Source organism: Molothrus aeneus, chromosome 20 (genome assembly GCF_037042795.1).
Source record: "Molothrus aeneus isolate 106 chromosome 20, BPBGC_Maene_1.0, whole genome shotgun sequence".
Lineage (NCBI taxonomy): Eukaryota > Metazoa > Chordata > Aves > Passeriformes > Icteridae > Molothrus > Molothrus aeneus.
This window is the reverse complement of record NC_089665.1, coordinates 6,640,850-6,667,070: the sequence shown is the minus strand read 5'-3', so window position 1 is coordinate 6,667,070 and position 26,221 is coordinate 6,640,850. Positions and strand designations below refer to the sequence as shown.

Below are 26,221 nucleotides of genomic sequence, written 5' to 3'. Positions count from 1 at the left end.
ACGGGGCAGTCCCGGCGGGGCGGGCGGGACGCGACCCTCGGTGCGACCCGGGCAGGGCGGCAGCACGGCCCGGTCCTGCAAGGGGCAACTCCCCGCCGACAGCCGGGGTCGGTCCTTGCGGGCAGTGGTGTTGTCGAGTTACGGGGTGCGACCCCATCCGTTGCGGCAGAGGGGGTCCCGGTGGTGCTCACATCAGCGGTGCCCCCGCCGATGCTCACGCCAGGTCCCGGAGCGCGGCAGCTGCGGGTGACACTCACGGGGCTGCGAGGTCCCCGGTGCTTGGCTGCTCCCCACCCTCGGGAGGGGCAGGGGGCGCGGGTGGCTTCCCCTGCAGGGAGAGGGAGGTCAGGGATGTCCCAGCCCCAGCCGGAGCTGCGATGAGCCGGTCCGTGCCCAGCCCGCAGCACCCCCGGGGGAAACCCCCCCATTCTTGGGGATCCGCGGGGCTCGGCAGGCGCTCACCCCGACACGGCTGGGGGGAGCCGCCTGTCCCTCCCCCGGGCCGGGCTGGCACTGTCCCCGTTACTGCTCGGTGGCAACGACACCACGGGGTGGCGCTTTCGGTACGCGGCACCGGGCACCGAGCGGCACCGGGCGCTCAGCCCGTCCCGGTGCTCTCACCGGCCCGAGGGACCGAGCGGGGAGCCGGTGTCCCCCCGCTGCCCACCTGTGCCGGCCGGCCGCGGCGCGGGGGCTGGGTGCCACCGTGGTTCACCGTCCACGGCCCCAGGGACTGGCTGGCATAGAAGTCCATGGGATAAGGCTGCTGCCACTCGATGTCCTGGAGAGCCACCGCAGCCTGCAGAGAGGACCGGGAATGAGTCCCTGAGAGGTGCCCGCACAGGGGGAGCTGGTGGTGCTGGGAGAGGTCCCAGCATCCAGCCTGGTGTGCTGAGGAGGGCACTGCTGGGGCAAAGCTGGAGGCACTGGGAATCCCACTGGTTTCACAAAAGATTGGATATCCCAGCAGCATGCCTAGACTCTGCACAGAGCACAGATGCAGAGAGGAGGGGACATTATCTGGGTGCAGGGACGTCCCCAAGCCTGCTCTGGTGCATCGCCCCAAGCCAGAACCGTCCCCCCAAAACAGAGAGTGGTGCTCACCTCATAGGGTGTCAGCAGTGGCTTGCTGAAGGCTTCTCCCCAGTCGATGGAGAGCCGGGGACAGGCTACCTGCACCCACCTGGAAGGGAAATGTCACAGTGGGGATGAGCGTTTTGGGAAGAACAAGGCACAGTGAAGGCCCTCAGCAGAACCCCAGAAGGTCCTTACTGTGCCAGCACCACCCTGGTAAGGACAGCCCTGCCCCTTCCCTGCACGGTGACAGAAGGACAGAAGTGTCAGGGACAGCTTCAAGTGGGAATTGCACAGGGATGGGGCACCCTGGGGCTGGAGGGGGTCAGCAGCACTCACACATCCACCTCTGGGAAGAGTTTTAACTTGCTGGGGAAGATCTCAGACAGCAGCACCCTCACGTAAGGCCGGCCCAAAGCACGGAGACGTGACTCCAGGTGCTGCAGGGGAAAAAGGCACCTGGCAGGGTTAGGGTCCCCCAGCAAGCCCCCCCAAGCCCTGCTCACAGCCCTTTTCTGGCCATCAGACCCTCTGTGGGTCCCAGCTCTGCCCCACGTGTCCCCTTGGCAGTCATAGGCCAGACTGTGGCCATGGCTCCAGCTTGCGCCCAGCTCTCCCCAGCACCTCAGCCTAATGAAGTAATTACTGCTCAATGACAACAATCTGTTCTCGTTAGTGGCTGCCTGCCCTGGGACACCCGCCTGTCACTGGCTGGCTGCAGCCAGGGCTTGCAGGAGGAGGAGAGGGGCCAGAAATGTCCTTGTCCTCCAGGGCCAGCACTAATCACTCCCTGCCCAGCCAGCCCTGACCATGCCTGTGCCCTGGCCGCTGTGGAAGAGCAGCTGCTGGGACCTTGCTGCCCTGCCTCAAATCTCACCTGTGGCTACCCCAGCACTTCTGGGTGTGAGCAGGCCCACCATGCTCAGAGGGCAGAACTCTGCTGTCCTGCTCCCCTCTCCCAGCCGGGGTGCAGAAAGCACCAGCACGGCAGCTGAGCAGGGAGGCTGAACCTGATCGGAAGTTCATCCAATTAAAACAAACCCAGCCAGTTAATTGCCGAGCTGTCTGGGCGAGGGGGGGTTCTCCAAGACTGGCCAGCTCTCCCCAGGAACGGGTTTAATGAGCCCTTGTCCAGCCTCCCTCATCTGCTGCTAATTGCCCACGAAGGCCGGGGCCAGTGGCCACTGATGGGTTGCCAGCGGTGCCACATCCACCCTGGCAGCGATGGTCCAGCCTTCCCCACGCCCAGCAGCAGCTCCTGGTGCTCAGTGGGGACATTGGGGAGTGGGCTGGTACCTGCAGGATGCTGGGGGAGCCCTGACGTCCCAGCGTGCCCAGGATGAGGCCCCAGCAGCGGGCAGTGCTGGCAGTGAGGATGGCGTCCTGCCGGGCGCGGTGCATGCGCTCGTGGCTGTAGTGCTCCTGCGAGAACACTTTGCTGTAGGGATCATACCTGCAAAGCACAGCCAGGCTCACACGGGCTCCATCACCTGCCCTCCTCCCAGTGATGCCTGTCCCTCATTAGCACTAATTGCTTGCCACAGCATCTGTCCTCCTGGCTGATGTAGGACCCAGCCGGCTCGTTAGGGGACAAGGACAGGGATAGGGACAAGTGTCCCACCACAGCACCCCAACGCCCAGCAGAGCCTCAGCTCCGTGCTCGGCTTCACACTCAGCTCCCCCCCCCCATCCTGGCTCATCAATTATGAAGAATTCTTTGATTTGTTGCTTTGTTTGACGAGGAGAATTTTAATCAAATCCCACTCGGGTTTCGGCAGCTTCACCAGCGCCATAAACCTGACGTGCGCCTCCCGTTTGTAACAAACGACCTACTAGGAAATTCAGATTCCTCCAAATGGGCCCAGCCTTTCACTCCTGATATTTCATCTGCTTTCAGCGGCCTCATCATCGCGCTTTATAGCCTCTGCCTGCAGCAGCCGGGCTTTAATGGCTGCACCTCCACAAGCTTTCACAGGTACTTGTCAAAATGTTTATATTCAGCCGGAGTAAATGGCTGGTGTTCATCTCCCCCAAGCACCTCCTCACCCACCCCGCGGCCTCTCACCTGCCCATGCCTGCTGCTGGGGGGCACATGGAGACAGATGGGGTGGTCCCCACCATGGGATTGGAGTGGGTGCCTGTACCTGTATGCAGGTATCCCTGGGTTGGCAATCATGATGGACTCCAAGTGGAAGCGCCCGTCGCCCAAATACCTGCCAAGAGGGGAGGGAGAGTTGTGGCACTGGGAAACAGCAGCACCCCGTCCACGTGTCCACTGGTTTCCCAAACTGCAGCACAGTGGAGATGCCAGGAATTCAAGCTCCCGTGGTGGGACCCAGGGGCAGCAGGCACAGCCAGGGCTCCCTGGCATGGCAGGGTTGGAGAGGCAGCTGTGCTTGGAGCAAGGAGGGGTGCTCACACCAGCACGGGGTGGCTGGGAGCTGCTCCATCTCAATGGCTGGTTCTAGACGTTGCTGCTTCCATTTCTAATCGGATTTCCAGTCAGCAATTACATTTCAAAGCCTTTCATTCAGCTGCCCTAATGGAGTGAGGGCCTGGAAAATGAATTCAGACGTAAAACTTGACTAGATTTTGCCCTTAATTGGAGAATGACATTTTGGGAGATCAAAGCTAATTTGTCTGCAAAAGTTAGCCCTAGAGACGGTGCAAAGAAGAAACTAATAATGCAGGGAGGACGCAGGTAGGGCCAAGTGCACCTGCGTGGGTTGGTACCGCACTGCTGCTCCTGTGCCAGCTGCAAGGACCCACTCTCACCAATGCAGTGCCAGTCTGGCTGCCCCTGCCCGCTCCTGATGTCCTTGGAGAGACAGAGAGTGGCTCAGGATGAATCCACAGCTCTCACTGTCCCCGTGTCCAGCAATGTGGAGCCCAGCTCCCTGCATGGAGATGCTTGGAAAGGCACTGGTGCTGTTGGCTCCCAGCAGCATGGGCAAGAAGCATCTTAGCAGGGCCCAAACCCACACCTGGGCTCCCCGGCTCCCCCCAAGGGTGGGGTCCTTGTATTTATTTATTCTGCAGCACACTGTATTCACAGTACATTAAGCATTTCCATTACCTAAAATAATTAGGTGATAGGAAGCGAAGTGCTCCCTCTAATTTGCTGTCCTTAAATAAAATTAATGTTGCTGTGATGTTGGGCCCCGGCCATTTGTCTTTTCCAATTATCCACCCGCCCTTCCATCTATTATCTATTCTGATATACGACTCAATTATTTCCTCAGTGCTACAAGCACACGCCACTTAAAGCAGCGTGAGGAGCTGAAGGGGGCCCAATCCCAGCCTGTGGATAGCCCTAAAACTGCACAAAACCAGGCAAGGGGTGTAGGAAGGATGGCAAGTCAGGGCCAGGCAGGAGGGTGCTGAAGGACCCCGGGTACTCACACAATGGCATCCGTGTCCTGAGCGAGCCGGGGTGACGTACAGCCCAGGATCTCTCCCGGGGACAGTGGCTTACACTGGGGCACACACAGCTTGTACTGGGAACGGAGCTCCTGTGACGCTGCCTGTGGGAGGTGTGGGGTCAGCAGGGACAGGCACGGCACAAAAGGTGGCTGAGGACCTTTGGGGACACCCCAACCCTGGCAGTCCCAGCTGTCATGACCTGGTGGAGGGGAACCAGCCTGCTTGGGGTGGCACCAGGAATGGCCCCGCGCAGCCGGGGATGCTCAGCGAGGCTCGACCAAAGTATCAATTAAAAGACAAGGGAAAAGGCTTAACGCTTGGATAGCCCCGTGTTTTGATAGACACGGCTCAAGAGGCTCATTCATCTCCTCCCCTCCTGCCCAGTCGGCCGTTCAGGGGCAGACAGACAGAGCCGCCGGAGCTCCCCCGGCCGCTGCCGGCACTGCATCAAAATGCCAAGTGCTCCACCGCCTGCCCTGACATTTCCAGAGCAGCTCCCGGGGGAGCAGGGGAGGGGTGCCGCCATGAAACATTGATCAGAGTTATTATAAAGTACTTGATCAACGTTATGGCAGCACCACATTATTGCAGCCACTCGTCAGAGGGGAACCAGCTCCGCCAGCACCCCGGGGCAGCCGCTCCCGCCGTGGGGCTGGGACAGGGAAGGGCTGAGCCACAGGAAAACTCAGAGGAAGACAAAAGCCAGGGATTTCCATCTCACCTGCACCGTGGAGACAAACTGGATGGTGCTGACCAGGGCCAGAGAGGTGCCTGCTGCAAAGTTGAAGCGAATGGTCTCAAGGAAATGGGATGCATCGATCTTTATGTCCACAAACACATAGAGCATCTTCAGCCCCTGGGTGGAGTCGATGGGAACTGGTGACAGGAGGAGACAGAGTCTGAGTGTGGGGTACACCCAGGGCTCCAGCAAGCCCCTGGCTGTTGCTGCCTGTTGGTGAGGCTCCCTGTGCCCCAAACTGCCCTGGCACAGGCAGGCTGGGCTGTGCCACCCCTCTGCCTGTGCTGGCACCCAGGGCAGGGGGTGCAGATGGGAGCCATAGAGAGCACCTGCTCGTTTCTCTCCAGATAATGGCAGCCTGGGGAATCAATGAACACAAATCTAATTACCCCTGGTGCTAAGAAGCCTTTGTCACCACGATTAAGTGAATAATTAAAGTACACAGAGTCCACATCGATCCACAGCTCCATGTTCACTTCCCATTTTGGTGCTCTTTGCCTGATCACAATTAAGTGCAAATTACTCCCTCCTGCGGGGCACGTGGGGCTGGGAGGGAGCAGGAAGCATCGTGGGCCTCACCATTGGCCACCCTAGTGACAGAACCACCCTGGCCAGCTCAAAATGAGCCCAGCATCCTCACATCAGCCCGTGGGTAACCCAGAGTGCCCCGTGACCCACCCAACTCTGCCCTGTGACCCACCCAACCCAGAGCAGGCAAGGGCAATGAGGCCACAGGCAGCAGATGGCAGCTGGTCTGGTGACAGTCAGCCTGGCAGTGCCTGCCTGTCCCTGCAGGGAGCAGCTCCAGCTGATGAGACTCCCATTCCCTGGAGCAGCCTGATGGATACAGCCCCTTCCTCCCCTTCCTGCTGTTCATTCATGGGCAGCAGGCTACAAACCAGGAGTTTTATACTCCCTGTTCCAGTGGTGCCCATAACCCTCCTCCCGTAACAAAGCACCTAGCACACATATTTATCACCAGGAACGCTCACACCGACGTGGCTTTCAGAACAGAGTTCTCAACTGGGGAGTCAGTGTTTCACACAGAGCCTGATGCAATTCTTCAAACCCATTTATAGGGCCCCATAAACGTCCAGGAGGGCTGCCAGGTGCTGGGAGCGTGGCAGCAGCAGGGATGCACACACCTCCTACTCATAATGGCAATTCTGCAGATCCACCTTAAAACCCAGAGCGTCTTATTGTTATTTTTGGGCTGATTCCATCCTGGGTGGACTTCAAAGTTAGCAGCATCTGGGACAGCAGCGCAGTTTCCATGGCAACTGGATCCAGAGTACTGTCCGCCTGGGGAGCACACAGCCTCCTCCTCCTCCTCCCTTCCCCGCCCAGCCTGCACTGTACCCTCAAAGCTGCTTTTCCTGGCCCTGGGGCAAGCGGGACCCCCAGGCCCTTGCTCTCCCCTGCCATCATTGCCTTTGTCATCACTCCTCAGAGGCCAGGTGGGGAGCAGGAGCAGCCTCATCCCCTGGGCCAGGGGGTCCTGACAAGCCATGGCCTTGCAGCTCTGCTCTTGGGGACACGGCTGGATCTGTGTGCTGCTGCAGCAGCCAAGCAGGATGAGCACGCCCTGCTGCACCCCAAATCCTGCCTGTGAGCAGCCACCCAGCCAGCCTGGCCCCATCCAAAGCCAGCAGCTGAAGCTGGAGAATAGAAAGCCCCCTGGGAAGGGATTAGCCTTTGGCACTGTCTCTGAGCTGGTATCCAGAGGGGTGTGGAGTTGCTCGGCGTGGCACGGTGGCAGCAGCACAGCCTCCACAGTGCCACACACGGCCACCCCAGCAGAACCCTGGGACCTGGTGTCACCTACTTAGGCAACTGTGTCCATAGTGCACCAGGAAGTCAGCGCCCAGGGCCCGGGCCGTGTAGTCATCCACGCAGCAGGCGCCGTAGGTCACGTCACCCATCACCACTGCCTCTGCATCCGTGAACCTGTGGGAAGGCACAGCACCGAGGGTCACAGCTGTGTCACCACAGCCCGGGTCCTGCCCCCCAGCCCCCTGGCATGTCACCATCGGGGGACCCCGCGCTGCCACCGAGCCATGCGCTGGAGAGGACAAGCACTGGCTACTCTCCGAGATGTCAACATGATTAAGCTGGAGAGCGGTAATCCGCCTCTTCAATTGGGTAAAGCTGTTTGCAATTCAGCGGATTATCCACTCATCAAACAATACGCTGCCAGATTCCTAATGCTCCAGCGGGGAGAGCAGCAGAGGGAGACCCGGCACAGCGTGGTGCCACCGCTTCCACCAGCCAGCTCTAGGGACTGGAGCCACCAGGAGGGGCAGAACAGCTGTCCTGGCATCCCCTGTGCTGCCAGCCAAGCCACCATCACCTCATGGCTGTGGGCACTGTGTGATTTGGTGAAGCCAATCTGCACCAGGCTGTGTCAGCCCTGGATGCCAGTTTGGCCAAGCTGTGTGACCTCCAGAAGAGCTGGTGCTTAAGTGGCACTTGGTGAGGGAAAGCACCAAATCACCACTGGTGCTGTCCCCTACCCCCAGTGCTCCAGTCCAAACCCACCTGGCACCTGCCAGCCTGTGGGTGAAGGGGCACACACCAGCACTGAGCAGCAAAGCCAGGGCTCTGGCATCATTCAGAAGCAGCACCTTTGTGGGTATTTATTGCACCATTTTGGGGGATTATTAGCTTGGCTACCTTCCCGGGGAGCTGCCGCAGCAGCATGAGAGCAGGTATCGCGATGACAAAGCCCCGTGCCTGGAGGGGCTGCTTAAACCAGATGCTAATTCCTTATTTAATTGAGGCCTGCTGTATCTCCGTGCCAGCGGGGTCCCCCCTGCTGCTGGCACCGGGGACCAGGGGAGGAGGGGGCCCTGGCACAGCGTCACCCCCTGCAGCACCCATGCCTGGCTGGGGGCCAGGGTCCCGCGCTCCCCCCGAGCGCCAGGCAGGGAGCGTTACGTCGGCGGCAAGAATAGAAATGGTGGGCAGAGCTGGGCAGATGGCAGAAGGTGGAGAAATGGCGGAGCGTGCTGAATATTAACAGCTCCGGCCCATCCGTCAGTGCCCGGGGAGGGGCACAGGGGAGCAGCAATGCTGGAGCATCCCTGAGGAGGGGGCACAGCCATCCTCACCTCAGTCTGGCCTGGGCAGCTCCCACTCCACAAGGGATGGGGAACGTCAGAAGATGGGCAGGATCCTGCCAGTGCCCAAATCCCGCGATTCCTCAGGGCCAGCGTGGCCTGGATGGGAGGATGGCTCCTCCACTGCCCACGTGGTCACACCGTGGGGCTGGGGGATGCCAGTGAAGGTTCGAGAAGGCTCTTCCCACCCTTCTGAGCCCCCAGCCCCCTCCTCTAATGAGAGGTGATGAGATGAACATGAATCAGACTCCACACATCTCAGCAAAAGTGGAAAATTATTCAGCTCCTTAAGATTCAGGATGGGGAGGTCTGACTCAGAGCGGCAGCCAGCGCCGCTTAATTTTTTATAGATTAAAATGTATGCAAATTGGCCCAAACCCCAGAGAAAGTCCCTGGGGGTGAAGAGCAAGAAAGTGAAATAGCAACAGTGGAAGGAGGAGGGCAGAGGTGCCCATGGCCCTGCCTGATGTGTGGGGCTGCAGCTGGGCAGGGAGAGATGAGGCTGAGCGCTGTGCTGGCCATGGGTAAGATTCCTCCTCTGGCTGCAGGGAGTGGAGTCACAGGTGAGCAAAGAGGCCACAGGATGGTGCCTGGTGAGGAGGGAACCCTGGCAAGGCCAGGAGCCTGGTGGTGCTGCAGGAGGGGCTCCAGGATGGCACACACCGGGATCACCCGCTCCGGCTGGGCTGGACAATCGAGCGGAGCCGTATTCATCTCCAGAGACAAATCAAAGGCAGGCACCAGGGCCTCCCCTTGATGTTTTAATCAGTTCAGTGTCGCCAGAGTCTTTCATCAAACTACAGAGGAAGGAAATGTCAATTAGCAGCCACCTGCCTCCAAGGCGGGCTGGGGAGCTGCTTCCCAACCAGCCCGGACCAGGCCGTGGGCAAGGGGCAGCCAAGGCAGCATCTTTGTCAGTGTTTTGTGTCCCTGGAAGTTGTCACAGCCACGGATGGGTCCCAGCAGCGTGCTGGCAGTGGTGACAGGGATGTCCCCACCCAGTGCTAAGATGCTCATTACAGCTGGGAGCTCATGAATATTGAACACGTGGGGAGGTTATTCATCTTTTACGTCCCGCAAACCCCGGCTCATTCTGAAAAACCGCCTGGCCTTAGCATTTTTCTCATCTCCCCCTAATTCATTATCTGCTCCTTTAAACAGATGGCTCCCAAAATCCCATTTATAAAGAACCATGCTCAGCACTGGCAGGATGTGCCCCAGGGCAGGCCAGGTCCCGGCCTGATCCCAGCTGGGACCCCCAGACCCTCCCAGCCCTGCTCCCCAGCGCAGGATGGAGGCAGCAGCAATCCAGGGACAAATTTTTGGGCTGAAAACGCTGGGTCAGAGACTTGCACACATGGGGCCTGCATGTCTCCAAGCATGGGGTAGCCAGCCCCTGTCACCTGAGCACAGGCACTTGGCTGGAGCAGCCCTGATTTATCCCAGCCCCTCGAAAAATGAATGAGAGCATTTGCTGCTGGCAGGAGCGCGAGGTCCCTTGGCAGCGTGTGAATGATACAGTGCTGGTCCTCAAGCCATGAGGCAGAGCTGCTCTCCCCAGCAGGGACGAGTCCTCAGCCGCTGTGTGTCCACCAGCCCTTGGTGGGGAGAGGATTGAGGGGACTGGGCTGAGAGCAGCCAGTCCTGGCTCCCCTGTGCTGTGGGAGGATGGAGGCAGCACTGGGATGCCAGGGTGCCTGCATGATGTGCTGGGAACAGGGACGTGGTGCCCCTTGCCTCACCTGCATGTGGCCCTTCAAATACCCCACAACCACCCCATAATCACCCCACAACTGCCTGCCCTGTGCCCACACCCAGCATGTCCCAGGACACCCGTGGGTGCTGCTGTCCTGGGCTGTGGGGGCTGAGCTCAGCCCTGGCTGAGAACAGCGCACTTAATTAGCAGAGAAGCCCATCACCAAGCCCCATTACCAGACTCCAAACTTCATTAGCACAGGAAGGCTGCACATAATTAAAATAACGAGTTTGAGGTTTTATTGCAATTGGTGCTGGAAGAGCCCGGCTGCAGCTGGGCAATGATGGAGCCCCACAGAGCTTCTGCAAGTGGGGCATGATGGGGAGAGGTGGGTGTCCCCACAGCCCCCCAGGAGGAACCATCTCCAGGTGGGTCTCCTCCCCTGAGGGGCCTTCCCACTCTGTCCCCACTATAGGTGGCAGGACAAACATCACCTCTCAAGGGGCAAGTCCCAGGGCACCCCAGCTTTGCTGGTCGTGTAGCAACAAAAAAAAAACCCAAAATAAGGCAAATCAAGGGTCAGCACACATTGGTTGTAAAGGCACCATGACCATTCTGTGTCTGAATTATGCCTGTCCCCTTCACAACACAGAGCTCTGTGGGATACCAGTGCATGGGGCACTGGTGGTGGGCACCACAGCAGTGCTGGCACATCCCAGCCCTGGGAGGTGCCAGCCCTATAGACCCCACACATTCCCCCCAGCCCAATTCCCCTGGCGCAGCCACCACCCGGGCAGAAGGTTTTGAACATCTCCAATGAAGTGAGAACTTCATTCCTCCTAATGATGCTGTTGTGTGGTTAATGACAGTGATTAAATTCCCCTGCACAGTGTGCACCCGCCATCAGAGCCTCCAGGTTGTGCTGAAAAGGACGAGGGGAGAGGGGAAGGCAGTGCTGGCCAGCAGAGCCACAGCACTGTGCAGCTGAGGCCAGATCCTGATCTCTGTTAGCATCCCAGGGTGGCCTTTTGGGACCTCCTGGTGATGCTGCCAGCTTCATCACAGCATTCAGTCCCACACTGCTCAGTGCCACATGGCAGACCTGCCTGGCCAAGGGACCTGGCACCTGCTGGCACTGGCAACAGGCTGGGCACACCATCCATGGCACTGGGTACTGTGGGGCACACCATCCATCAGGGCCTCTTTTGTCCTGGCCATAGTGGGGCATTTCAAGCTCTGCCACAGCTGTAGGGCTGTGCATCCAGATGTTTAACTCTTTTATTGCTCAACCAAGAGCGGAGCACTGTCTGAACCTGCTGTCACTCCAAAAAGTCCCTGTCTGCTCCTGAGTCACCAGGATGAGATTAGGATGGTCTGTGCACCTCCAGCATCGCCTTGCATGGACCTTCAAAAGCCACTGGGAGTTGGGAGGTGTTTAAAAAGGTTTTTAAAGCCACTGGGAGTTGGGGGCTTGTGGCAGGACAGCCTCTGCAGGCATCAGGACACCCCTGGACCCCCTGCTATTGCCCACCCCCACCACCAAGCCTCGGCTGATTAGCAGGAGCCTCTCACCCCGGCGTGGCACAGGAAGACAGAGGGATTAGCAGCTGCGAAGCCTGACAGCCGACTTTATTAACACGGAATCAAAAGCCCAGCTGAGAGCCCAGCTGATCCGTCTGCTCCAGCCCTGGCAGGGAGGGGAGCAGGGGCCCGCTCCTGGCCGCACAGCCCCCAGCTGCAAGCTGGTGGCACAGGGGGGGACACGACTGCCACCTCCCCGGTATGACAGCGGGTGGGCTTGGGGGGGCTGCCCCTCCCCGAGCTGTGGTCCGAGCTCCCCCCACGCTGCCGCCCCCCAGCACGAGTTCCTCCCTGCCGAATTGCATCAGCCGTGACAAATGGAGCCAATTTGGAAGGTGCCGCGCCAGTGTCGTGATGTGGCGCCGGCAGCGCGCAGACCCCGGCCCTGATGCCCACCGCCCCCCCGGCAGCCCGGCCCGCCCCGGCACGGCTTTGACAATGACAAACCTATTAAGGGTAATTAACTGGCCTCACACCGGTCAATGCTCCGAGTGTGCTCTCGATTTCAAAGGCTCCAGGCTGAGAACCCCACCGGCCTTTCCGGCTGCGCTGCTTCGGCTACATCTCCATCCCCGCAGCCCCTCGGGGCTCGGCCAGCGCCAGTGCAATGCTGGGAAGCTCAGACCTGGCCGCCCCCCTCCCCTCCTCACTCCACGGAGCTCCCCGGGGCCCGCTCACTCCCACACGGCGCTGAGGGACGTGGTGACACTGCCATCCCACCGCACGGGGACAGACAGACGCACAGCGAGCAGCGTGTCCCCCTCCTGCGGTGCGGGGGAGTGAGCCACATCCCCACTCTCAGCTCTCCCAGCACCACCAGGCCACGGCACAAATATTCTATTAGAAGGCAGCTCCAGCAGAAGGGATAAATATTCCGTCTGAGTGGCAGCTGACGCGGCTCCAGTTCAACCCAAACACACAGGGGCGGGCACTGTCACCCCAGGGGCACCAGCCCCGGGCATGGCTCTGCAGCCAGCAGCAGAGAATGCAGGACAGGGGGAACTCACTCCCTGAACTCCCACCAGCAAGGACAGGGCAGGAGGCTCTGGGGATGGGCTGGGGAAAGGGGCTGCTGGCTGAGCAATGCCCCCAGTGGGCACACAGGTATTCCTGTCACATCCTCTCTGTCAGCAGGAGGAAGGGGACACCAGCCCAGGGCTGATGGTACCCCTAGCCCCTGTCCCCAGCCTGGTGACAGCAGCCAGAGCACACACAGCTGCAGCGATTCCTGTCACGTTGGAGGCTCATCCAGCCCCAGCACTGGGTGAGGAGGGCCAGCAGGAGCGGGTGGCCGAGCTTCCATTTCACGTTAATGCTGGCCATGAATATTAACAGCAGGAAGAGGCAGGAACTAACGAGGCCACCTGCCGATTCACACCTCACCTCCAGCAGTGTGGCTGGGTCCCCAGTGTGTCCCCAAGAGTGTGGACATCGGGCTGGGCTCACTCCTGCCCACAGCCACTATCCTCTGGCTGGCAGTCCACATCCCCAGCCAGGGTCATGGATGGCACCCAGTGCTCCCAGTAAGGGAGTGACAGTGGAGTGTCCCTGCGTGCTGCATGACGGCAGTGAGGGAAGGATACAGGCCTCCTGCTCAGCCTTGAAGCCATCCCACATCCAAACACCATCCCATCGGTGCCCCCACATCTCCTCCCTTGGCTGGGCACCTCCACCCACGCAGCACCCCCTCACCAGCCCAGCAAGGATGCCAGCACCCCAGAATCCAGCGGCACCCTGGCATTCAGCACCCTGGAATCCACCATCCACCGGGAAGTGAGGCTTAAGGTTTCATTCAGATAAAAGAGCCCCTTAATCCACTGCCTTTGAAGTCGGAGACATGAAAGCGGCTGGGTGCCAAAGCCGGAGAGGAGGCAGCTCCACTTAAAGGGACAAACCCACGCCGAGCTGCCCACACTCGCACCCATCCCCTGCCCCCCCCACCCGTCCCCTGCCCGCGCCCACCTTCCCAGCGAGTGTGGGGAGGCGATGGCAGAGGGGGACAAAGCCCGCGGGCACGGCTGCCTTCCCACCCAGCACGGCAGCCTCGGCAAGGCAGCTGCTAATGAGTGCCACGACCCCGATGGCAGACGAGGCACGAAGTGCTATTAGCACTAATTCATTGTGCTAAAACAGAGAGGGGCTGTGCTGGGTGTGGAGGAAGGCAGCCGCGCTCAGCAGGAAAGAGATCACGGCCAATTTCTGCAAGGTGCCTGCATCCACTGTCACTGCACAGCCCAGCTCCTCTTCAGTGCCTCAACCTCGTCTCTCAAGCGGCTCGGAAAAATCAAGAGAGGAGCCTTGGCGAAGGGGTCACCCAGCAGGAGTGACCCTCTCCGTGCCACCACCGTGGCCTCAAGCCGCCCCAGCCGCAGCAGGGCTGCCCCTGCACATCTCCGTGGCTGCAGAGGCAGGACGAGGCCGGGGGGAGGAGGCTCGGTCCCTGCCGCAGCGGTGGCCCCGCGGCCGGCCCTCCCCGGCGGCGCTGCCGTGGCACCGGGCTGGCGTCAGCCGGTTGTTAACACGGCTGCTCCCGGCTCCAGCACCCCTGCGGGGCCCGGCATGCTGAGCCTGTCAGCAGCTCCCGGCACAGTGGAGAGGGGAGGAGAAGCTGAGCAGAGAGGGCTGGGCTGGCACCGAGCCGGTCCCTGTCCCCAGGGATGGCAGCAGGTCCTTGTCACCCGCCGCAGGGCTGCCCAGCTGTGCCCAGCCAGGTTGTGGCTCCAGCCACAGCACCTCCTCATCCACAGCCCTGGGCCTCTTCCTGCCCAGTGGCCAACCCATCCCCAGCAGCAGCCCCCATCCCCTGGCCAGCCCCAGAGCCCTGCAGGGAAGCAGGGAAAAGCTGTGCTCTTACCGCTCAATGATGTCAGCGATGGTGCAGGCGAACATGAGGAGCCCTTCCGGCATCTGCAGGGCCACTGGGAAGAGAAACAGCCACGGGGTTAGGAGACCTCCTAAAGTGGGGACCAGCTCAAGGTGCAGCCACAAACCACCCTCCCCAAAGCAGCCGGGTGTTGGCCAAAAATCCGTGTGGCTCTGGCAGCTGGGGTGCAGCCTGCCCTGCCTTGGGCTGCATCCACACCTCATCCCTCTCTGAACCCGCTGACACTGCTGCTCTCTCCCACTTCCCACTGTAATGACTTCCAGATTTTAATTATGTGCTGCACAGCAAAAGGTACTTTCTTCTGTTTATTTTAAACCTGCTCCTAATAATGTAAACGTGTGCCCCTGGTTCTCCTGGTACAAGAAAGAGTGAATAATCATCCCCTGTTCAGCCTCTCCACATCATTCACAATTCTACATCCCTATCATATCCCCTTTCGTTCACCTCTTTTCCAGTTAAAGGATCTAAACCTATTTAATCTCTCCTCATACAGAAGCTGCTCCAAACCTTTGATCATCCTCACTGCCCTTCTCCACACCTCCCTCGCAGCTTCTCTCTCCATTTCAGGAGGGTGGCCAGCAACAGCCGCAGCATTGTGCCTTGCAGGAATTTATTCAACAACAAATTTATGTTCCCTCATTTGCTCCCTCCTCACAGAACAATCAGAACAATCCCTCTTCCTCCAAAGGCCAGCAAACTGCCCAGTGCCTGGGGTCCAGCCAGGAGGCCCCAACGGGGAGGTAGGGAGGAGCAGGGACCATGATGGAGGAGGTAAATGGAGGAGGCCCCATTAATCCTGTTGTTCTTTCACCTCCCAATCCCACTAAGATATCCCAGCTTCCATGCTATCTATCCAAACACTCTTTCCAACAAAATCCCCGTGCTTCCAGGCCCAACCCGCTGGCCAGCGTGGAGCTGTGTAAAGGCCTGGCAAAGCTGCACATGCTCTGCCAGCCCCTGCCTGACCTGGCAGGGATGAGGTTCCACATCCCAGCATCCCCCATTGAGCCCATTTTGGCCCATTTGGGGCTGCCCTCCACCCCAGATCTGCAAAGAGCAGCTTGGCAGGAGGTCGCTCTCCACTGCCACAGCACAATGGGCAAAGGGGGTGCTCCCCAGCCCCCCCAAACCCCGCAGCAGGCAGGGCACAGGCAGGGCCGGCTGCAGCCCTGTGGGAGGCTGCGTTCCCCCAGCAACGAGCCCCTGGCTGCTCTCTGCACACGCGGATTTTTAAATCCCAGCACGGCTGGCTGGCTGATGGGCTCGGCTCCCAGCTCGGAAGCCTAAATCCCAGCCGCATATTTACATTTAATTAGGAGGTGCCAAGCAGCAAAACACAGCGAGGAAAACCAGAGCCAGCACGGCTGGGCGGCCCCGCCGTGTCCTGCTGGGACACGCCCAGCCCTGACTCCCACCCCAGAGCCGGGATGGGCAGGGCAGCCCCACACCCTCCGGCCTTTCGGCATGGCAGCCGCGAGCAGCTCAGCCTCCAGAACATCCCCGAGACGCCTGCCAGCCCTGGCAGCTCGGTGGCAGCAGGCAGAGCCATTCCCAGGTGGATACAAAGCATTGCAAATCCGGCTCTGCCACACGAGCAGCCCCTGCCTGCAGGTGAAGGCAGGGTGGGGACGCTGGTGACACCCGGGGACGGAGGGGGAGGCTCTGAGCCCTGCTCCCCCTAGCTGAGCACACAGTGGGATGCACGGGAAAGCCCTGGCACCACTCCTGAAGCCTCCACAATCATTCCCTGCTCCTCTGAGGAAGGTTCAGACCAGGGAGCAGCACGGCCCAGCTCCCTGCCAGCCCCAGCCGGTGCCCGGTGTTGTGGGGCTCCCCCTTGCCAGCCCCAGCAGCGTGTCAGGAAAGTGCAGGGAGAGAGGAGAGAGGCAAGAGGAGCACAGCAGGGACCTGGCCAGCATCCCAGACACATCTCCAGGCTGACAGGTCCACGCAGCTCAACCTGTCCTGTCCAATGTGATTATAATCCAGAGATACAGATCTATTAACCCCCCTCGAGAGGAGCAGAGCTCGCCAACACAGAGCCTAAACATGCCGAGGGCACAGCAGCAGCAGCTCAGGACCAGCCTCACCTGCCCCACAGTGGGAGCTCAGCAGCACACACCAGCCCCAAACCCGCTCATCCCCCGGGGCAGCGCTCACCCTTCCTGGCCCGAGCCTGCCGGATGCGCCAGATGGTCTTGGGGATCTCGAAGTTGTAGTTGGGGGGCAGGGCCAGAGCCGCCTCCCGCAGCTCCGCGTTGCCCAGGATCTCCTCGGGGATCTGCTGGGCCACCCGCCGGGCTTGGGCTGCGGGACAAACGGGGAGGGGACGGAAAGGAGCAGGTCAGAGGGCAGCGCAGCCCGCACGCCACGGGCCACAGCAGCCGTGCTGTCCTTGGGTCACTGTGCTCACACCCCGAAGGACAGGCGGGGAAAAGGGCTGCGGTCCTGCCCTGCACGCTGCGGGCAGATTGCTCTCGCTTTTTGGGGAACAAGGCGGCTTCTTTAGCCCAGAAAGCACCGCAGTAACGATGTGAAACCCTATGAGTGCAGCCGGCTGTCCCCACAGCGAGGGGACAGCACGCACAGCCCCTCAGGGCCAGCACCCCGGTGACACCATAATGCACCCCCGTTTCCCCAGCAAGGGGATCCCGTTATCCCACCGGGAAGGAGCCGCCCAGCGCCGGGTGAGCCATCCCCGGGAGCCTCATCCTGAAGCCGCCCCCCGACAGCAGCAGCCGCCCCCCTACATCTCGGCGATGCCAGAGTGCAGCGGGGGAGTGACAGCAGGGGGATTATTCACTATTTCCAGCCCAACACCAGCGCTCACGAGCCACCAAACCCTCCTCGCACGGCCCACGGCACAACCGACAAAGGGCCAGCTGGGCCGGGCCGGCGGCGGGGGTGGCCGGGACGGTGGAGGAGCCACCTCCCGCCACCGGCCGGGCATCCCCCGTCGAGGCAAGCAAAACAGCGGCCGGTAGCGACACCAGGACCCGGCGCTGAGCCGGTCTCAGCGCACCTTTAGCGGGCACCGGGGCCGCGCTCCCGGCCCGCACGGGGGCCGCCATGGCTGTGCGCACGTGGGGGCGGAAGGCAGCACTAAGCGATCCCCGCGCAAGGCCGGAGCAGTCGCCGGCCGAGAGATCGAGCTCGGGAGCGCACCGGGCGGGCCCCGACGGGACGGGCGGTGCGGACAGGCGGGGACCGAGCGCTCTCGCCACGGTCGCGGCGGGACGCTGGGAGTGCAGTGGGATGTGACAAGCGCTGCGATGGCGGGGCTGTCCGCCCTTCACGTCGGGGACGTGGTGCCGCCGCATCCCTCGCGGTGCTGAGAGTTTCAGGGTTAACTGTCCTAACGTTAACACGGGGACGGGGCGCGGGCGCCGGGGGCGTTGTGTCACGGTGACGGGTCCCTGTGTGTCCCCCCCCCCACACCCCTGCGAAGCACTGGGGCAAGAGGGACCCGAGGGTAATGGTGACACCCTGGAGATAACGGGGATCCCGACGGTGCAGTGAGGACAGCGGTGCTCCCGGTGGAATAACGGGACCCTCTTGGGGCAGTGGGGATAACGGGAGCCGCGGTGGGACAGAGGGAAAGAGGCAAGAGGGACCCTCGAGAGGCACCGGGGACAGTCCGGGGTCAGCGGGGACCTCCAGGGACGACAGAAGACCGAGGAGGCAGCGGGGACCCCCCCGAGGAAAGCGGCGATCCCGGCGGGGCGGTGGGGACAGCTGCGCTCCCGGGGCGATAACGGGGGAGGAGGCGGGAGGGACTGTCCGGGGACAGCGGGGACAGCTCGGGGGCACCGCGGTGTCGGGACCGCGGCGGAGAGTGCGGGGACAGCAGGAATCGGGACACAAAGGGGACAGCGGCGACCGGGAGGCAGAGGGGACAGCAGAGCCCCCGGTGACCCCGGTGGGACGGCGGGGAGGGGACGAGAAGGGGCGGAGGGCGCGGTGGGGAGCGGCTGGGACCGTGCCGGGGCGGCGGGGACAGCGCGGATAGCGGAGACCCGGACCAGACGGGGACATCTCGGCAGGACACGGCGACACGGAGGGCAGAGGGGACGATACGGGGCCGAGGGGACGGACAGTCCCCGGGGAGCGGCAGGGACGGTGCTGGGCAGGCGGGACAGCGGGGACAGCCGTGATCACGGCAGGCGCGGGGCGGCGCGGGGGAGCCTCGGTGCGATAACGGGGCACCGTGCGGACGGCGACGGCAGAGGGGACAACAACGTGCCGGGGGTGACAGTCGGTCCCGGGGGCACCGCAGAGCTTCGTGGGGGGCGGCGCTGGGCCGTACCCCCCGGCGGGGCGGAGGGAGGGCGGCGGCGCGGGGAACGGGAGCAGCGGCACTTTCACGAACTGTCCACGGGAGGCGGGAGAGGCGGCGGCGGCGGCGGCGGAAGGGGGGGCCCGGGGGGGGCTCGCCCAGCCCAGCCCAGCCCGGCCCAGCCCTGCCCGCCCCGTCGCTGCCCCGCCCCGCCCTGCCCAGCCCTGCCCGCCGCTGCAGGCAGCGCGGCACCGGCACCGGGCACCCCTTTATAGGCTTTGCCCGAGGGGGTGGGGGGCGGCGGCGGCCCCAGCCCCGAGGGGGCGGCTCCCCCCTAAAAGCCGGCGGCGGGACGCGCGGCGGGCAGAGGCGCGGCCGGCGCTCCCCGGTGCTCCGGGGCCGGCGCTCCCCGGTGCCGCTGCGGCTCGGCCCGCCATGCCCCCGCGGGGGCCGCTCGCCCGGGCTCCGGCTCCTCGTTCCCGGTACAACAGCAGCAGCAGCCGCCGCCGCCGCTACCGCTCGCCGCCGCCGCGCCCGAGGCTCTGAGCGCCGCCGCCGCCGCCGCCGCCGCCGGGAGACCGCGCCCGCCCCGGCTCCAAGATGCTCCGCCAAGGTGAGCAGCGCACCGGGAGGGCACCGGGTGCCGCGGGCACCGGGGGCAGCGGGGCCGGCCCCGAAGTTTGTCTCCCCGCCGAAGTTGGGGCCGCGCCGCCGGGCGCCCCCCGCCGCCACCGCGTTACCGGCGCCGCCACCGAGGCTCGGGCACCCCCCGGGGAGCGGCACCGGCGGGAGCGCAGCGCGGCGGGGAGGCCGGGAGACCGGGAGGAGCGAAGGGAGGCAGGGCAGGCGGCGGGTCCCGCAGGACCGGGGACGCGGCGGGTCCCGCGGGCACCGGGCTACGGCGGGTCCCGGAGGCAGCGGGCATGCGGCGGGCGCGGGGGGGGGGGGGGGGGTCGGTGCTCGTTCCTCGTTCCTCAGGGCGAGGGAACGGCAAACGGGGCTCACCGGGGAGCGCGGGGGCTTCGGCGGGGAAGTTGGGGCGAGCCGTCCCGTTCGGCCCCCCCCGAGGAGAATTGCTCCGCTGTGACATCACGCGATTTCCATGGCAACCGCCTGGGACATCATCGGGGAGCTTTGTGACATCACGGCCAGGGGAGCTGCCGGCCCTCCCGGGGGGTCCGGGACGGTGGGGCGGGGGGGGCAGGAGCCCCGGGCCCGCTGCACCGGGGCCAGTCCCGGGAGATGCTGGGGACAGCGGTGCCGTGCGGGGGGACCCCGGCTGGAGCCCCGGTGCTGTCCCGTGCCCCGGGGAGGGGGCGGCCGCACAGCCCCAGGCCCAGCCCTCGCCACCGGCAGCACATGCCCCACTCTCCGACGAGGCTCGGGCAGAGGAGAAGGTGCCGAGGCTGTGCCTGCAGCCCCTGGCATTGGGGTGCAGACCCCCGGGCAGGGCAGAGCCCCCGCTGCCACCCCAGAGAGGCTTTTTCCCGCTGGGGGAAATGTCACCTTGCGGCTGTGTGGCCTCGCACTCGGATGCTTCTTTTCTCTGGCTCCCGCCTCAGCTTTGTTTGGTGTATTAACCCAGCCCGGCTGATGACTTGAGAACAAACCCCAAGCCTTTGGAGCTGTCCTGCTTTCCAGCCTCGATTCCCAGCCCTGGTGCAGGGAAAGCATCATCCAGGCTGGGAAACGGGGAGCCTGAGGTGGAGGCAGGCGGCGAGGCTGCCGACACGGCCGGATCCCACCAGGGGTAGCCTGTTAAGGTCAAGATCTACAGCTTTCATTTGTGGAGCTAGAAAAACAAAATGCAAATTGAAGAGCCTGTGGGCTAAAGCAAAACCTATTCTTAAAGTTTTTGTCTTGTTAAGCAAGGAAATAGAGTGCCAAATAGGCTTTGTTAAGTGGCAGTCTAATTAATAATTTAAAATCTTGTAGCTGTCTTTCATTAGAATTTATCTGTACATCAACCACAAAATCAGTCAAACACACTCATTTATAAGTTAATACCTTTCCTGAATAATTCAACAGGCAGTTAGAGGAGGCCTCCATCCTGCCACAGGTTCTCCCCTCCCTGCCTCACCGTGGCCAGGTGTCCCTGGGCAGGGCATCCCCGTCCCCAGCATTTGCCCCAAGCAGGGTGTGGAGGGGACATCCAACATGTGAAGCAAGGGGACAAGGGGACAGCTGCTGCTGGGGCGCTGGGCTGGGGCCAAACCCCCCTGTGGGGCTCTGAGGTGGCTGATTTTGTCAAGGATGGTGGCAAGGTGGGTGGCAGCGCGGGCTGATGGTGGCACTGCCACCGCCTTCCATGTCCCACTGCCAGGGACCAGGCTTGAGGCTGGGGCCATGGCAGGGCTTGAGGCAGCAGGAGCTGTGCTGTGGTTGACACCTCCAAGGGAGGCAGCTCTGAGGGGACAGCTTCACACCCGGTGCCACACGGTGTGCAGCAGGATGGTGGCAGCATGGCCGGGCGAGTGCTGCTATTGCTGAGGGCATTTTGGGCCTCTTGCACCCGTGAGCTTCATCTGTGGAGTCACTGGTGGGATTCAGGGTGGGTTCTGTGCGGTGGGATGTCACTGGTGCTGTGACAGTGGGTGACAGCATGGGGTGCAGCTTCCATCCCGGGTGAGGGTGTCACAGCCCTGGCCGCAGGCAGCCGCAGGCAGGAGTGCAACACTGGCGATGCAGGAGGAGGAGATTTCCAGGTCAAGGATGACACCAAGGTCATGGGCAGCCACATCCCTGTCCCCTCCATCGCTCATGCCATCAGTGGGTGTCCAGCCTCCATCCCTCCCTGCCAGGGCAGCAGTCAGTGGGCAGGGTGCAGGCGCAGGCTGGACTGCGGTTCTTGCGCCGGGGAGCCAAGAGCCCAGAAACCTTTCTGCTTATAAAAGTTTAATTTCATAAAGAGCTGATAGGAAGCCACAAGCTCTCTGTGCCCAGTGAAGCAAGGGAGGGGGGTCAGGATGTGGCCCAGGCTGTCCCTGTGGTGGTGCTGGGGGGAGAGAGGAAGGCTCAGCAGACGAGACCTGCCTGGACCTGGAGCCGGGATGTGGAGGAGCTGTGGCTGCTCAGTGACCTGCACTGGTGGAGCCTGGCAGGGTCTCAGAGCCATGGCCAAGCTTGGCTGGATGTTATTCCCACCTTTTGCCTAAAATGCCACACTCAGTGTCCTGCAGTCCCATCTGGGTGCTGGAAGCTGTGGGTGACACTCCAGGTGGCCTCGAAGCACTGCCCTAAAAACATCAGTGAACCAGCTGGGGAGATGTAAAAAGATGCATTTTCCAGCGTGATTTCACACCCATCTTTCCCTGAAGCACCTGGCAGTGCTGGAGCCAGTGGCACAGGCCAGCAGCAGGGGCAGGGGGGCTCCATGGTGTGCAGGATGAGGCCATGAGTGGGATGTCATTGCCTTGGGGCCAGGCAGGAGCTTGGGCTGCTGGAAACTGCTGATGGGTTTTGACAGCAAGAGCCAAAATCTTGTTTGAAGGCAAAACCCCAGCAGGGAAGTGTGGGAGCCTGGAGGGACGTGGTGGCGGTGGCCAGGTGTGACCAGGGCTGCCTCCCACTGGGTTGTCCCCTGCTCCTGGCAGTGCCCCTGTGGGAATGTAGAGGCAAAGCCCCCCTTGCAGAGGAGTTACCCAGGACACGGCCACTTCAGCCCCACACCCCTGTCCCACTATGCCCCACATTGGGGCACCCCTGGGTGACACTGCCACTCATCCCCACCCCAGGGAGCTGCTCCAGTCTCCCCCAAACAGCCCAAAAACTCGGGCTTTGTTTGCCAAGTGCAATTCCAGGGTTCAGCCACGATCAATAGAGACTTGGGTTATTAAGAGCAGATCATGTTTGCAGAGCACTTTGGTGGAGCAGCAGCAGCACAGGCACCCACACCCCAGCAGTGGTGCCTGTTGTTTGGTTCCCAGAAGGTTGGGATGGGTGAGGTGTTGCCCTCATTCAGAACCCACCAAAGGAGGCTGAAATCTGATTTAGGAGCAGCTGCAACAAGTGGGAGGCTGCAGGGAGAGCCATGAGGCCAGGAGCAAGGGGGATCCTGGTGGGAGTCAGAGAGGAGGAGCTGGGGATCCCTGTGCTGCCACAGGGTGCAGGGCATGGCCTCAGGAACACCCCTGGGATACAGGAGCATCCCTGTCCTCTCCTGCAAGGCTGCTCTTCCCCTGCTATTTTGGGTGAGGCTGCTCAAGCCCAAGGCGGAAAGAGCTGGCTCAGCCTCAGGATCCTGTGCCAGCAGCAGGGCTGGTGCTGTCCTCGCTCCGGATGTCAACACCACGTCCCATCTCCCAAAAGGAGGAAGCACCAATCCCGCCGATCCCCCTGTGCCATCCCTGCGGAGCAGCATCACCATGGAAACCCACAGCCCGGCAATCAGAGGGGGGACACTTTTAGGAGTATTATTTTTACTGATGACAAATGGTGAGGGCTCGCTGCTGACAGAGGAGATGAGCCCGTTCCTGGGCATCGCCTGCTTTCCCCGGGGCCGGTTTTTCTCCTGCTTTTCCTGCTAGGGGCAGGTGCTGATGGGGTGCTAAGTGCGGGCAGGGCGAGCGGCAGATGCAGGACGGGAAGATGCGGGGAGCAATCTTCTTTGCACAGATTAGGATTGGGGGTTATTAAACGGAAAAAGCTCCATTTGGTGTAGAAAGCTCCTTTTCCTTTTGAACAGCATATGTGCCCGCTGGCTGCTTGCTTCCCGGTGGTGCTGGCACAGCGGCTCGGAGCCGGCACGGCAGCTTGGAGCCCGCCCAGCTTTGGTGAGCAGCTTTTAGCGATGCTCCTGCCAGGGCCGGGAGAGCCGTGACCGCTCTGGTGGCTCGCAGTGCCAAAAGCTGGTTCCTCTCACGGCCAGGGGGATTTGGCCCTGGGCAGGTGATGGCACAGCAGGTCCAGCACATCCCAACAGATCCGGTGTGTGGGGAGGGAGCGGTGCTGGAGCTGGAGGGTGTCAGAGGTGCTCCACGTGCTCCCGAAGTCCCGACATCGCCATCCTCACCCGGGGAGGATGCAGCCGCTGTTTACCGGGGAGGGAATTTGGCTGCTGCTGCTCCGGCAGGGCTCCTTACGGAGCAGCCCTGCAAGCGGAGGGGAGGTGCCAGCGGCTCCGCCAGCCCCGTGTGCCGCACTTGGGAACCGCTTTCTATTTTTTTATTTCCAGCTGCATTTGCACCAGCGTTTGCATCGGTTTGCTCGGGGAAACCCCATCCCCGTGACCGCGGGACCCCCGCGGGTGCCACCCGAGGGGCGCAAAGCCCGTCCTTGGGCACGGGGAATGTCACCGGGCTTGTTTTGGCCCGAGGTGACCTGGGTGAGGATCTTGTCCGTGAGACCTTCACCCAGCTGGGTATCCGTGTGCGTTTGGTAGCACCGGGCAGATCCCTTCTGATCCCCGCGGGGGGAAGGCAGAGGGGGACAAAAGCTGCCGGCTGCATCCACTCCTGCCTCCCTGAGCCTCCCTCCTTCCCTCCCCGCTGCCTGCAAATTCGGCATCCCGTCGGGTGCTGGATACAGCCACCCTGCGGGAGGCACCCCCGAGCCAGCAGAGGGGCTGGGATGATCCCCCCTCGGCAGGGATGTGCCGGGGTGTTTGTGCTAACAAGCCCGGCGTATTATAATTTCAATGGAATTTAAAAAACAAAATAGTCCTCAGACAAACGACTCTGCAGTGCCTCTGCCAGGGCCTAAGATCTGCTGCTATCTATTTTTTAATAATTGAGGGTAATAAATATGTATTTCTTTCTCCTTTCTCTCCGTACGCCGCAGCTTGTCAGCTCCCTGCGTCTCTCCTCTGATCAGACCCCATCTTTGCCGCGCGGAAAGGAAAAGAAAGGGGGAAAAAAAAAAAGAAAGAGAGGGGAGAAAAAAAAAAAAATTCTTTAAGCAAAAAGGATTAAAGCCTTGAAAGTAGGTCTGCCCGAGCTCCTCGGCTCTTCCTGCTCCCTGCCAGCCGCAGACAGGGCCAGGGACAAGAGGAGCATCCCCAGGTGGTGGAATCCGTGCCCGCGGGGTGTTTATGGGTGCAGAGCCCGGCTGGGCAGCGGCAAATCCCCCGGGGCACAACGGGGCTGTGGCTGGGCAGAGCCGCCGCTGGGTAACTTGGCACAGCGCTGCTCGGAGCCGGCTCTGCCTCGGCGGCAGATATTCCCCGGCTTATTATTCCCTCTGGTTTTCAGATGGAGATGTTGGCTCGAAGACGTGCAGGGGGTTTGGCAGTGGGGCTGAGCCCGGGCCAGGCTCCGGGACCCCCGCCCCCCCCCCCCGGCCTCCTCGGGATGCTGGGGCGGAGGAGGCGCTGGTGTGAAGGAGGAGGCTATTTATAGCTTCCCTCGGCTTTTGTTCCTTTTCCAGTAGAGCTCCTCTCGAAATAGAAACAGTGCCGACTGCGCGGCCGCTCCCGGGGCCCAGCCTGGGTGCGGGGGGCACCTCCCGGCCCGGGCTGGGGGGATACCCCGAGCTATGAGATGCTTTTGCCTTGGGCATCCCCCCGATCCCGCATCCCTCGAAACGGGGCCGGTGTGGGATGGGGAGTGGAAGCTGCCCCACTGCTCCCTCCCCCGTGTGCTGGTGATCCCGACCCTGAAGGGGATGAATGGCTCTGAGGGGAGCATCTCTGTAGGGTGACAGCTCTGGGTGTCCCTTGGGAGAGCAGGTGAATCCCTCGGGAACGCCCTGGCACGCTCTGTCCCCGTTTTCCAGCTCAGCTCAGTCGTTTCCTCTGCTTTTCCCTCCCGGCATCCAACAGCACCCCCTTGCTCCCCCCACCCCACCCCCCCTCCCCACTCCATCTCTGATCAATATAAGCTGGGAAAAACAAAACAAAACAAAGTAAATATTTAATACGATCCAGGGAGCCACAGCGAGCGCTCCCCCCGTCTGTCTCCTCCAGCAGTCGCTCGCAGCAGCTCCCTGGCCCTAATGAGCCTGAGTGCAACAGGGATCGATGGCAGAGGCAACCTCTGCGCAGGGGTCAGCTCTGCCACATCCCCTGTGCTGCTCCAAGGCTCAGGTTTGGCCCCCTGCACCCCCCCCAGGGCTGCCCATCCTCCTCATCCTCTTCCTCGCGCCCCGTTTTTCCTCTCCTGTGTCCCCTTTGTCATTCCCAGTTGTGGGAGGGCTGAAGGTTCTGCTGCTCCATCACAGCCACACGGGACATGAGCTGTGGCAGGCATCAGCTCTGGGCTGGGGGCTTCCTTGGGGTGTGGGACGGGGTGTGTGTAGGGCTGGATCCCACATGGGATGAGTGTGTCTTACCCCACACTCAGGGAGCAGATCCCTTATGGAGGGAGGTGGGAGCCTTTGGGAGACCCCAAATTCCTTTAGAGCTGGTGCTGGCTTTTTAACCAGTGTCTGTTTGTGGTGGGATGAGGTCTCTCCCCCTCCTCCTCATCCTCCTCCTTCTCCTCATCCTCTCCCC

General features: G+C 62.0%; 2 protein-coding genes across 2 annotated transcripts in view; one reads left to right on the top strand and one right to left on the bottom strand.

The window, feature by feature from the left end:
• Positions 1-129: 129 nt before the first annotated feature.
• On the bottom strand, positions 130-17,596 carry DPH1 (diphthamide biosynthesis 1). Its single transcript, XM_066563603.1, has 12 exons — positions 17,539-17,596; positions 16,677-16,823; positions 14,487-14,550; positions 7,062-7,183; positions 5,219-5,373; positions 4,477-4,598; positions 3,219-3,287; positions 2,371-2,527; positions 1,414-1,514; positions 1,105-1,183; positions 668-799; positions 130-328 (listed from the first exon to the last, which is right to left on the bottom strand). The coding sequence occupies exons 1-12, from the start codon at positions 17,585-17,587 to the stop codon at positions 254-256; spliced, it is 1,272 nt and encodes a 423-aa protein (XP_066419700.1). The 5' UTR covers positions 17,588-17,596; the 3' UTR covers positions 130-253.
• Positions 17,597-19,304: 1,708 nt separating this feature from the next.
• The window catches only part of RTN4RL1 (reticulon 4 receptor like 1), a 29,413-nt gene continuing 22,496 nt past the window's right edge, over positions 19,305-26,221 (top strand). The window contains exon 1 of the mRNA XM_066563602.1: positions 19,305-19,405. Coding sequence (XP_066419699.1) covers positions 19,393-19,405 — 13 coding nt within the window. The 5' untranslated portion in view covers positions 19,305-19,392. The remainder of the gene's footprint in view (positions 19,406-26,221) is intronic.

Excerpts from the sequence above, each read along its gene's own strand:
- DPH1 (XM_066563603.1), bottom strand. The coding sequence starts at position 17,587 with ATGGCGGCCCCCGTGCGGGCCGGGAGCGCGGCCCCGGTGCCCGCTAAA. Across the intron at positions 5,374-7,061 it reads CTATGGACACAGTTGCCTAA|TTCCCATCGACTCCACCCAG; the intron begins GTAGGTGACACC and ends TCCTGTCACCAG. Across the intron at positions 4,599-5,218 it reads AGTTTGTCTCCACGGTGCAG|GCAGCGTCACAGGAGCTCCG; the intron begins GTGAGATGGAAA and ends CACCTCCCACAG.